Source organism: Grammomys surdaster, unplaced genomic scaffold (genome assembly GCF_004785775.1).
Source record: "Grammomys surdaster isolate TR1022 unplaced genomic scaffold, NIH_TR_1.0 126185, whole genome shotgun sequence".
Lineage (NCBI taxonomy): Eukaryota > Metazoa > Chordata > Mammalia > Rodentia > Muridae > Grammomys > Grammomys surdaster.
The window spans coordinates 6563319-6576566 of record NW_021620991.1 but is presented as its reverse complement, the minus strand read 5'-3'; the positions used below and the strand labels follow the sequence as shown (position 1 = coordinate 6576566).

At 45.8% G+C, this 13248-nt stretch overlaps 1 protein-coding gene across 1 annotated transcript in view; it reads right to left on the bottom strand.

Moving 5' to 3' along the window:
* The window catches only part of Pex14 (peroxisomal biogenesis factor 14), a 137670-nt gene extending 124422 nt beyond the window's left edge, over positions 1-13248 (bottom strand). The window contains exon 1 of the mRNA XM_028757816.1: positions 13170-13248. Coding sequence (XP_028613649.1) covers positions 13170-13205 — 36 coding nt within the window. The 5' untranslated portion in view covers positions 13206-13248. The remainder of the gene's footprint in view (positions 1-13169) is intronic.

Genomic DNA, 13248 nt, shown 5'->3' with positions numbered 1-13248 from the left:
GAAAAAGAAAGAAAGAAAGAAAGAAAGAAAGAAAGAAAGAAAGAAAGAAAGAAAGAAAGAAAGAAAGAAGGAAGGAAGGAAGGAAGGAAGGAAGGAAGGAAGGAAGGGAAAAGAAAAGAAAAGAAAAGAAAAGAAAAGAAAAGAAAAGAAAAGAAAAGAAAAGAAAAGAAAGAGCCAGCCAGATGCTGTCTTGCTTTAACTCAGCCATCAGGAGGTGGAGGCAGGAGGATTGAGATTTGGAAGCCCACTTGGACTCCACAATGAAAGCTGTCTCAGAAAACCAATCAATGGAGGACAGTGACTCGCAAGGTCCTACTCTACCTCAGAATCAGATACAGGCTGCCATCAGCTGCCAGGGAACGGAAAGTCATGTTATTTCAAACCCTTACACATCCTATACCCTTGTGCATTAGGCAACATTAACTGGTCTCAAAAGATGATAGACAGACAGACAGACAGACAGATAACATCATGTTGGGAGGGAAACATTCAGGGATTTAACTAGGGTGAGTTAGATAGGCGAATGAGGGGAGATTTGATCACAATAAAAGGGCACTTGTATAAAAATTAATTTTTGAAATGTATTTCTTTTTATTTCATGTGTACTGGTGCTTGTCAGGTCCCCTGGGAGGGAAGTGATAGAGAGTTATGAGCTGCCATGTGAATGCTTGGGAACTGAACCAGAGTTGCCTGAAATAGCACTAGTGCTCTTAACTTTGAAGCCATTTATTTCTTCAGTCCCAATAATTGTTCTTTAAAAAGATGCAAACACACACACATATATATATATATAAATAAATAAATGTGTGTGTGTGCATATATATATATATATATATATGTATGTATGTATGTATGTATGTATGTATTAAAAAAAAAAAAAAGATCAGGGGGTTGGAGGTGGCTTGGGTGTTAAGAGCACTGACTGCCCTTCCAGAGGTCCTGAGTTCAATTCCCAGCAACCACATGGTGGCTCACAACCATCTGTAATGGGATCCGATGCCCTCTTCTGGTGTGTCTGAAGACAGCTACAGTGTACTCACATACATAAAATATATAAATCTTTAAAAAAAGAAAAGAAAAAAAACAGATGGGTAGTGGTGGCAGTGCACACCTTTAATCCCAGCACTCAGGAGGCAAAGGCAGGTAGATTTCTATGCGTTCAAGGCCAGCCTGGTCTACAAAACAAGTTCCAGGACAGCCAAGTTTACACGAAAAAACCTTGTCTCAAAAATCAATCAATCAACATAGGAAATGTAAATAAAACATCCAATAAAAAAAAAATCAATCAATCAACCAACCAACCAATCAATCAGTAGGTAAGGCCGAGCATAGTGCTACATGCCTTTAATCCCCGCATTAAGATGAAGTGGAAACTTCTGGTTTCTTTGGAGACTCAGTTGTGTCATGTGATGTTTCTCTAGAAACTGTCTTATGAGAGGATGTTTTACTGAAGCAGACACATGGGAAGGTGTTTTGTTGATAAAAGACACGTAATGTTTTTCTGGAAGCTACCTAGAGAAAGGGCATATGATGCTTTGTTAGAGCAGACACTTTGGAGGACGCAGATGTTTAAAAAGGATATAAATATAACCCAACAGACAGTGGACGTCACTGTGTGGCATTGGTTTGCCTTGCCGCTCTTTTCTGGTCTTCGTTTTTTCCTGACTTTGTAGAGAAATGCACCAGAGAACTTGTGGTGGTGTTCCAGCAGACTCAGGCCTACTGGCAGAGCCTCCAGGTTTCTTCCAGATTGAACTGCCTGCAGTTGTTGATTTCTACATGGTGTTTGAGTGGATCGAGTTACGGCTGCTATTCATGTGAACTGAACTGCTGATATCCTGATGACTCAGGTTGGATTTACCCTAAAAACAATTTCTAAACAGGCCCACATCCTCCATTGCCCTATTAACCTTTCCTTTCCACTACCTCTGGTGGATGATGGGCTAAAAGGGAGGTTGAAGCATTTAAGTACACTTATTAAAGTAGGTTTTAAAAAAATATAAGCCTACACTAAGAAGGCAGAGGCAAGTGAGCTCCAGTTCCAGAAGATCTGATGCCCTCTTCTGACCAACTCAGGGACTGGGTGTACGAGATGCACATACAATACACACTCAGACACACACACACATACACATGTAAAAAATATTTTTTTAAAGAAAAGAAAGAATGAATAACAGAAAATGCATAAGTAGGAGGAAAATGATACCTGATGCAAACCTGGATCCACTGGACAGGAAGCCAGAGAGGACCCAGGCTGGTGAGCCACAGCTTCTCTAGCTGCGCTGTTCATGGGTTGGGTTGGGTTGGGGGGTTGGGTTGGGTTGGGTTTTCCAAACAGGGTTTCTCTGTGTAGCCCTGGCTGTCCTGGAACTGGCTCTGTAGACCAGGCTGGCTTCAAGGCTTGTACTGAAACTACCATGTGGGTTTTTTTTTTTTTTTTTAATCTGAACTTTGAAACAAAGTTTAGCTTTGTAGCTAAGCCTGGTCTTGAACTATCTATTCACTCTCTGGCCTCAGCCTCTTGAATACTGACGGGTATTATGATACCCTGCCTTATATCACCCCATCTCAATCAATCAATAAATCAGTCAATAATAGAAAGGAAACTTTAAAATACCAAAAATTAGTCATTTTTATCTTTCCAGAAAACAAAAAAAAATTTTTTTTTAATATTTATTTACTTATTTATTTTATTGATGAGTACACTGTAGCTGTCTTCAGACGCACCAGAAGAGGGCATCCAATCTCATTACGGATGGTTGTGAGCCACCATGTGGTTGCTGGGATTTGAACTCAGGACCTCTGGAAGAGCAGCCAGTGCTCTTAACCGCTGAGCCATCTCTCCAGCCCCAAAAAAAAATTTTTAAAGGGCCTTTAATTGAATCCCAGCACTTGGGAGGCAGAAGCAATAGGACCTCTGTGTTTTGAAGCCAGCCTGGTCTACATAATGAGTTCCAATACAGTGAGATTCCTAGAACAAGAGTTGGAAACAATTGTAAACCAGCTTGTGGGTTATGTGGGTTCTGTGACTCAAACCCATGTCCTCTGGAAGAGCAACAAGTGCTCTTAAGTACAGAACCCTCTCCCCATACAATATTTTGAGACTAAAATAAAAAGACAAGAATTATTGGCACCTGGCTGTGGTCCTAGCTACCCAAGCTACTAGGATGATATCCTGAGCCCAGGAGTCTGAGCCCAGCCCCAGCAATGAAGCAAAACCATGTCTCTTAGGAAACAAAATAGCCTGGAGTGGTAGCACAGAACACCTACAATCCCAGCTCTCAGGAGCCAGAGACAGGATTGCCAAAAGCTCAAGGCCAACCTAGTCTACATAACAAGTTTCAGGCAACCTGACTTACACAGTGAGACTCTATTGAAAACAATAAAGGAAGGAAGGGAGGGAGGGAGGGAGGGAGGATGGGAGGGAAGGAAGGAAGGAAGGAAGGAAGGAAGGAAGGAAGGAAGGAAGGAAGAAATAAATCCAACCGCAGGGCGGTGGTGTCACACACCTTTAATCCCAGCATTTGGAAGGCAGAGGCAGACAAAATTTCTGAGTTCAAGGCCAGCCTGGTCTACAGAGTGAGTTCCAGGACAGCCAGGGCTATACAGAGAAACCCTGTCTTGAAGGAAAAAAGAAAGAAAGAAAGAAAGAAAGAAAGAGAGAGGGAGGGAGGGAGGGAGGGAGGGAGGGAGGGAGGGAGGGAGGGAGAAAACCAACCTACCAGCCATGATGGTACACATCTTGAATCCCAGCACTCTCTGGGGGGCAGAGGCAGCCTGATGGATCTCTGTGCGTCTGAGGCTAGCCTAGTCTACATAGTAAGTTCCAGGATAGCTAGGGCTGTGTAGAAAAACTCTGTCTAAAATCAAAATAAAATAAAAACAAAACCCAACCAACCAAAAAAACTCAGCAAAAAAATAAAAGATGAGTTTCCTCAACTTGACAAAAGGAAACCCAGAAAACCCTACAGCTACTATCACACTCGAGCATAGAAGACCACAGGCAGCCAACCCCTCAAGATGAGTGGTCAGTCATGGGAAGGAATGTTCACTGTGAGCATCACTCTTCAGGTTCTAGCAATAAAACAGCAAATAGATAAATAAAAGGAGCTGGACAGAGTGATGAGGAAGAGCAGCTGGGAGAAAGGGGAAGAGGAGGAAGGAGAAGAGGAGAGGGAGGAAGAGAAGGGAGGGGAAGAGGAGGAAGAAGAAGAGGGAGGGGAAGAGGAGGGAGAGGAAAGAGGGAGGGGGAAGGAAGAGGGAGAGAGGGAGGGGAGTAGGAGGAAGAGGAGGGAGGGGAAGAAGAAGGAGGAGGAAGAGGAGGGAGAAGGGAGAAAGAGGAGGGAAGGGAAGAGGAGGGAGGGAAAAGGAAGGAGGGGAAAGGAGGGGGAGGAAGAAGAGAAGGAGGAAGAGGAGGAGGAGAAAGAGGAGGGAGTTTAACTGGAAAAGTAAAGGCAAAGGTGCCTTTCTTTGCAGATAAGATCATGTACAGAGAAACCATAAAAAATCTACAAAATGCTACTGAAAAGGAAACCAGGTCTAACAAGGTTGCAGACACATGGCCAATTCACAAACCTATAATTTCATTTTACACACTAGCATTAAATAATTAGAAAGACCTGAAAACTGGATGTGATGGCGCGCCCTGTAATCCTAGCACTTGGGAGGTGGCAGCATGGTGATCATGAGTCTGAGGCCAGCAGGAGGCCTGAGATCGCATCCCCAACACCATGAAGCCAACCAACCTATAACTTGGACTATAACTGGGTTTGCAGAGACAGGAGACTCAAAGAGCTTACCAGACAGCCAGCCTAGCTAGAAAACAAAGCGCACAAAACAAGCAAGCTCCAGGTTCAGTGCGAGACCTTGGCTCAAGGGTATATGACAGAGTGACGAACCAGAACAGTAGGTGCCCTCCACATGCACACATCCAGGTATGCACATGCACATGAATGAACGAGTACAGGCATGGACGTGTGCATGTACCAATATCAGCATGCCACACCACACATGCAGAGGAGATGAAGACAACACTGTTTCCAAGATGAATACAATTACAGCAGGGGTTAGAGAGATGGCGTGGCAGTTAAGGGAGCTTTCTGCTCCTCCTGAGGACCTGAGCAGTTGGCAGCTCACAACCACCTCTAACTCCAATTCCAGGGGATCCAACACCTTCTCCTGCCTGGCCTCTATGCACCTGCACACAAATGCACACAGAGACACACACACAAAGGTCTTGGCTGGGCATGGCAGTGCACACCTTTACTCCTGGTACTTAGGAGATAGAGGCAAGCAGCTGGCTCTCTGTGAGTTAGAGGATAGAATGGCCTACAGACAGTTCCTTGACAGCCACAGCTATATAGTGAGACCCTGTCTGTTAGCATTTAGGTTAGGTTCTACCCCACAGTTGCCTGGCAACAGCCAGATGTGCCTGACTCACTATAAAAGAGGCTGCTGGCCCCTCCTCTCCTTCTTGCTCCTCTTGCTCTCTGGCCTTTGCTCCTTTCCCCCCTTCCCCCTCTCTCCCCATTCCCTTCCTCTTCCCTCTCCAGGTGCTCATGGCCGGCCTCCTCCTCCTCCTCCTCCTCCTCCTTTTTTTCTTCTTCTTCTTCTTCCTCTCTCTCTCTCTCTCTCTCTCTCTCTCTCTCTCTCTCTCTCTCTCTCTCTCTCTGCCTTTTTCTATCTCTACTACCCTCTCAACTTCCCTCCCCATGTCCTGAATAAACTATTCGATTCTATATCATCATGTGGCTGGTCCCTCAGGGGGAAGGGATGCCTCAGCATGAGCCCGAAACACCCCCTTCCACCTCACCTGACTGCACATCCAAACATACTGGGAAGGAGGGAGGGAGGGAGGGAGGGAGGGAGGGAGGGAGGGAGGGAGGGAGGGAGAAAATAGGGGTGCCCTGGAGATCTAGGTGGCTCAACAGTTAAGAGCATCTGTGGCTCGTGCAGAGGAGGCTCACTCCCAGCACTCGGAGGGTGGATCTCATCAGGCCCTCTTCTGACCTCCAAGGGCACCAGGCACACATGTGACTCACAGACACACAAGCAGATAAAACATTTATACACATAAAATCAATCTAAAAAACATTTACTAAAAGGAAAAGATCTTAAAAATTTAAAAACATACAGTGATTAAAATGGTTTATTATTTGAAAGAGGTGGCTTATAGATGCACAGAATAGAGTCCAGAAACTGACCTCTGTGCACACTTAAAACTACTGGATTTTCAACAATGTTAGTGATAGCTTAAGGGAGAAGGGGCAACCTTATCAACAAATGATACTGAAGCAAGAATACAGGATACAGAAAGGAATCTTGACACAGTTAACACATAGAAAAGAGGCTCGCCATTAGTCATCACAGGTATGTAAGAAAAGCCCTGGAGAAATCCCCACATACAATCACTGGAACAGTTAAAGTCAAAGCGACAGGCAGTATCGCGGCTGTGTGTCTGTGTGAGCCTGCCACAACCAAAACTCTCAGATCCTGTCAGGGGAGGAAAGACAGACAATACAACACTGCCAAAGAGTTTCAGACAGAGCCAAGGTACACTGACCACATGACCTGCAAGTCCACTAATGCGATTTCATCAAAACCCTAAAAAACGTCCTTACACACTCTACATGAATATTCACAGCCTTAAACTAAAACCAGGACTGTGGGGAGCACATCCTACAGTGACCCCCCCCCATGATTCCTACCGGCTGTGTGTCCCCTTTTGTGTCCCCCCTCCAGGGCACGGGTGGGATCTGTGACTTGCTTCTGCCTCAAGTATGTCAAAGAAGACAGGTTGCACGAAATTACATTAATGTGGACAAGATACAAGACTGTGATGTCCATCTAAGAACACAAACCTTTCAGCGCTAGCACCCTAAAAGCAGAAAGCAGGGGGGTCTCCGGGACTTCAAGCCAGCACCATCTACATAGCAAGTTCCAGACCAACCAGGGCTACACAAGAGAGAGACCTTTCTAAACAAACAAACCAACCAATAAATGGAATAAAGTTTATGTTGCTTTCAGCTAAATGTATGGTAATCCTGCTATGGAAAATAGAGAACTAATACAATCCGAACACTCATCAACTAGTTTACACATCAACTGTACTGCTCTACCCCTCAGTACTAAGTATAGAGGGGCCAGGGAGGGGGGAAGGGGGAGGGAGGGAGGGAGGGAGAGAGAGCGCGCACTCAGAGGTTAAAAGCACATCTTGTTCTTACAGAGGACTCAAACTTTGTCCCCAACAGCCATGTTCCCAGCTCACAACCCCCCGTAACTCCAGCTGTGAGGGAGTCTGAAGCCCTAGAGTCCATGGGCACCTGTACTCACATGTGCACAAACATCATTTAAAAAAATAAAACAGGTAGGCAGAGGCAGGAGGATCTCCGTGAGTTCAAGGCCAGTCTGGTCTACACAAGTGAGTTCCAGGGCAGCCAGGAATATAGAGAGAGACTTTATCTCAAAAAATAAGATAAAAACCAAACAAAAACACTAGTCAGGTGGTTGGTGGCGCACACCTTTTATTGCAGAACTCAAAAGGCAAGGACAAGCAGATCTCTGAGTCTGAGGACAGCCAGGGCTACAGGAATCCTGTCTCACAAACAAACAAACAAACAAACAACAACAACAAAAACAGAACAAAAATAACCCTAATGGAACATCCCAGTGAGTAAGGCACTTGCCCTCAGTTCCTAATTCAATCCCAAGGAGCCATACAGTGGGAGAGAGCTACAACTCTCACAAGTTGTCCTCTGATCACTATGTGTGCCATGGTACATGTGCACAAACACACAACACTTACAACCAAATACATGTATTTTTAAAGTAGTGAATTACAGATAAAGAGTATGGAAATTTCCACAGACAACATTATAACCAAGAAATGCCTAAAAGAATAGGTGATGGGGGCTGGAGAGATGGCTCAGCGGTTAAGAGCACTGACTGCTCTTCCAGAGGTCCTGAGTTCTCAGCAACCACATGGTGGCTCACAACCATCTATAATGGGATCCAATGCCCTCTTCTGGTGTGTCTGAAGACAGCATACAGAGTACTCATATACATAAAATAAATAAATCTTTAAAAAAAAAAAAAGGATGGGTTATAAACGGAAAGACTACTATTCCCCATAGTGCTAGAAGTCAACAGCAGAGGCTCACCTAGAAGGAGCAGAACACTGAGGAACGTACAGTTATTTTCATCTTGATCCTGGTGATGCCAACATAAACACATCGCAATTTCTCAAAACTCATTAAAGTAACCACACCACACTATTAAAATTCTGCAGTAAAGCTTAAGGAACAAAGGACTTTGTCCTACAGTAAAATACTAAATCTAGAGGAGCACTTGCAAAGTAACAACGGAAGCCGCTCGTTTAGAAAATTACCTTACATAAAGATATTCAAGTCACCACCTTAACCAAGCGACCAGACTTAGCCGCAACCACAAAGGACTGAGCCACCTGACTGCAGATACACGTCGTCGCTGAGAGCCAATGTTGCCCGGATGATATGCTCACAAGAGAGAGTTAACATCATCTAAAGCCGCATGAAACCAAATCAAAGGGAGCTGGAGAGTGGCTCAGCAGTTACCAGCACTGGCTGCTCTTCCAGGGTTCGACTCCTGGCACCAGCAGGTGACTGTCTGCAACTCCAGTTCCAGGGGTTCCAACACCCTCACACAGATATACATCCAGGCAAAGCACCAATGCACACAAGACATAAATAAACAAACAAACAAGGAAAACAAATCTGAAAAATAAAGATAGAGAGCAGATTAGAAACAATACCTCAGTAGCCCATGGATGATGTGTAGAGTTCGGTCCCTCGGTCCTGCTTTCTGACCTCTGGCAGTGCTAGGGACAGAACCCGGAGCTCACACATTCTGGGTAAATGCTATGCCAGGTACTAATGTCTTTCTTTAAAAAAGCAGTCTCAGAAGGGCAGTGGTGGTGCACGCCTTTAATCCCAGCACTTGGGAGGCAGAGACAGGCAGGTTTCTGAGTTCGAGGCCAGCCTGGTCTACAGAGTGAGTTCCAGGGCAGCCAGGGCTACACAGAGGAACTCTGTCTTGAAAAGCCAAAAAAAAAAAAAAAAAAAAAAAAAAAGCAGTCTCCCTAGGTAGCTCAGGCTTAAGGTTTTACATTTGTGGGGGTTTATTACATTTCTTTCTTTATGTGTGTGTTCAGGGAGTGGGGGTAGGTGTCAGAGAACAACTTGCAAGAATTTGTTCTCTCCTTTCATCATGTGGGTTCCAGGAACTGAACCCAGATCTTCAAGCATCAGGCTGGCTTAGAACTCAACATCATCCTGCCTCAGGATAGGAAGAAAAAATGGAATTCTAACAACTGTCTTTTTTTTTGTTTTTTGTTTTTTTCAAGAAAGAGATCTTCCAGCATAAACACTGGCACTTGTGACGTCTTTTGAAATTTCAAGAGAAATTATATCAAAATAATGAAAAGAACAACTTTGCTAGACTACAGTGGTCAACATAAAAAAAAAAAAAACCACCACACAGCAAATGCTGTGATATGTGCAACACTTTGTGTCAGCTTTGTGTCAGGTGACGTGAGTACTTTTACGTAAAGCAACCCACTGACTGTTCAGAGCAACCCTATGAGGTAGGCACTGGTCTTTTCCTACTTTATAGATTCAGTAATAGACTGAAAAGCTAAGTAAGCTGGCCAGCTCTCACAGCTGAACATACACCAAGAACACCCATACACGCAGACTGAATGTCCATACACATAAAATAAAGGGCAGCTGAAGAACACACCTCATTGACCTCTGGCCTGTTATTGAGCATGACCCCTGGCACACGGATTCGCACACGCGTTCTTTAGCACCTTGCACTGTCTCTAAGGGAAAGAGGGTTCTTCACTCACCACTAGGAACCAGAAATGACACCATGAACTTTCTATAAGACACAAAATATTGGTCCAGCCCTGTAGGTCTATAAACCACGCAGCCAGACTTAGGGAATTATCCAACGGCCTTTAGTAGCACTCAGCTCAAATGAAGAAAGATCAGGCAAATGCAGGGAGCACTAGTTCTCTGGAAATGCTGACTCAGAGTAGGCTAGAGCGGTGGGTGGTTCAGTGGTTAGGAAAACGTAAGGACTCAGTTCCCAGCACCCATGTCTGCAGCTCCTGTCGCTCCAGCTCCAGAAACAACACTCTGAAGGCACCTGCACTAAAGTGTGCACACCCACACGTAGATACACACGTGCACATGATAAAATAAGTAGTAAATCTAAAAAAGTAAGGAAAAATGGTCTCACCCACTCACTATATGTGCTGGAAGAGGCCAGAAAACACTTGCTACAATAGGACCTGACACCAATCCCAGAACCCACATCAAGGTAGAAGGAGAGAACCAACTCCACAGAGCTGTCCTTTGACCTCCACACAAACACTGTGGAACACTCATGCCTGCACACACACATACACACACACACACACTCACACAATAAAATCTGAATTTGAAGGAAAAACAATGTAAGTAGATTTATGGTGACTGAAGAGATGAATCAGCAGGTAAGTCCTGCATAAACATGAAGACCTGACTTCGATCCCTAGAACGGACATAAAACTCGAGCAGAGACACATGCCTCTAATCCCAGCCCTGGAGATGCAAAGACAGGAGGCCTGCTGGGCCTCACTGGCCAGCCAGTCTAGCTAAGGCCATGAACCCCAGGTTCAGTGAGAGATGCTGCCTCACAAACTAAGAGCAGTTAAGAGCACTGGCTGCTCTTCCAAGGACCCAGGCTTGCTTCCCAGCCTTCACATGGAGTTTTACCATGTCTGTAACCTCTGGCCTGATTCTGAGATAGATAGCTTGACCTCTGGGAGACACACAGATACACACACACACACACACACACACGTACACACTCAAAAAACAATCATTGCTGGGCATAGTGGTAAATGTTTTTAATCTTCAGCATTCAAAAGACAGAGCCAGGTAAAGCTTGAGACCAACCTGGTCTACACAGTGAGTTCAAGACAGCTAAGGGCTACAGAGTAAGATTGTGTCTCAAAAAACCACAATTTATTAGTTATTAATTAATTAAAAGATTTTTTTAATTAAAATTGAGGTTGGGAATATAGCTAGTTGGTAGAATGCCTGCCTATTCAATCCTATCATCACGGACTGGGTGACACATGCCTGAGGTCTCACCACTGTTGAGGTAGGTAGATCAGAAGTTCAAGGTCAGCCTTGGCTATGTAAAACTCAAGGCTGTTTGGTTTACATGAAATATCATCTCAAAAACAGATAAATAAACAAGTAACGCTTAAGTGCACTTAAACCTAGAACAGTGGCGCATGCCTGTAATCTCAGCATCTAGGAGGCTGAGGCAGGAAGTTCCCACAGCTATGTCTGCCTGTGCTACACAGTGAGATGTTATACATTCACATATATTTTTAAGTGCGTATTTGCAGCTTATTGTTAGATAGTGACAGGACATAACAAAGAGAGTCCAACTTTTTCCTCAGGCTGCCAGCACATTCTGATGCAATGCTATCTCTATCAGCACTGGAAAGGAGGGCAAAGGAGAAACAGACTGAAATCACACAAGTGGTGGCCAAACCCTTAAAGACCTTGTACCTCCAGAAACTCTGCATAAAGTTCAATCCCACCCTAAAGAGGTCAGAAAAAATTCAGACACTGGGGCACGATACAGTTTAGCAAACTGGGTGGGATACCACCAGAAAGGAAGGTCCGCCCTTCAGACACTGCAGAGTCCAGAATCGTTCCTAATGGTTTCTGAAGTCTTACTGCACACTGAAACGCTCACACCACTAACAGAGGCTGACCTAAGTGTCCAGATCCTTTAAGTGTGATCCCCCTAATTGACTTATCACGAGTAGAAAGGAAGACTATTAAGTAGTAGTCCTCTGCCTAGGAAGGAAGTGAAATATCGGTAAGTGGTTTAAAACTCTTAAAGGTGCTTCAAGAAGTTGACAGATGAATGATGAGCTAGCTTCCCAGGCTAAAACTATTGTTCCTCCTAGGTCTATCCTAATTAAATTTAAACATAAGATAGCCAACTAGCAAGGACACTTAAGTGGGAGCTGAAATCAAGGCCCGGTGGTGCACGTGATTTAGGGCATGTTACAAACCTTGCTACCCACTTCTGCACTTTCAAGAGAAGAAAGACTTAAACGATCAGCACAACTCTGGGGCCAAAGAGAAGGCTGAACAGTTAAAGGTGTTTGCGGCCAAGCCTGAGGACCTGAGTTCCATCTCTGAGATCCACATGGTGGACGGAGAACCGATCCCTGCAAAGTTGTCCTCCGCCTTCCACCAGCACCAAGCTGGGCACATGTACACAAAAATAAACAAAAATCAAAAGCAAACATAACTTGTCCTCTGCATGACTGCACACAGGCAGTTAAAGGGCGGTCTCTTAGAATCTCTCCTCATCCCACTCGGCCTTTGGCTAAGAAACCCCTTCAGGGGCCATATCATCACGACTTCCAGGCAGCATCAACAGTGGCCCTCACTGTCCCGTAAGCGAAGCGGGATGTAGTTAAATGTGCAGGTGAAGAACTCCGAGGCGAGTCCTTGACTAAGAAAACCAAACCCAGAGAAGTGAGGGTTGAATCCTCAGCTAAAGGCTCGGTGGCGTCTGTTTTCTAAAGTACGTCCACTTTCTACTAACGCACTGAGAGGGAAGGAGTCCGCGCAGGGACGCCCTAACTTGGCAAGGAAAGCCCCAAGGTGAATGAAGACCAAGATGCTGGCACTTTAGGGGCCGAGGCCGTGGGAGCCGGAGTCGTCAGGCCCTTCCCCACAGGGGACTGCCGGGTACCAACGAGCCTTCCCCACCTCTCCTCCAGCAGGGCCCTACATCTGTGCGCTGAGGACCTAACCAGAGTCCGCCACCCTGCCTGACCAAGTCCAGCGGGCTCCGAGGGGCCGCCGGGCGGGAAGCGGGGGCCTGAGACCGGGTCGAGACCCCAACCCCGGAATGTGGTGAGAGAGGGGTCACCGGGGGAGGAGCCGGGTGGGGAGGACCCGGAGAGGGGCGGGGCCCAAAGGAGAAACGAAGTCGGGGGTCCTCGGCTTCAAGGAGTCGGGGTCGCCGCCCCACTGCCAGCCGCGCGCCGAGCGCCGCTCCGGCCCCGACCCCTGACAGTCGCGACGGAGCAGTCCCACTCCCCTCACCTGGTTCGGCTGCTCTGCCTGCTCCGAGGACGCCATCTTTCTCAGGCCTGACTAATCGACCACCGCTGGCCTAAGTTTC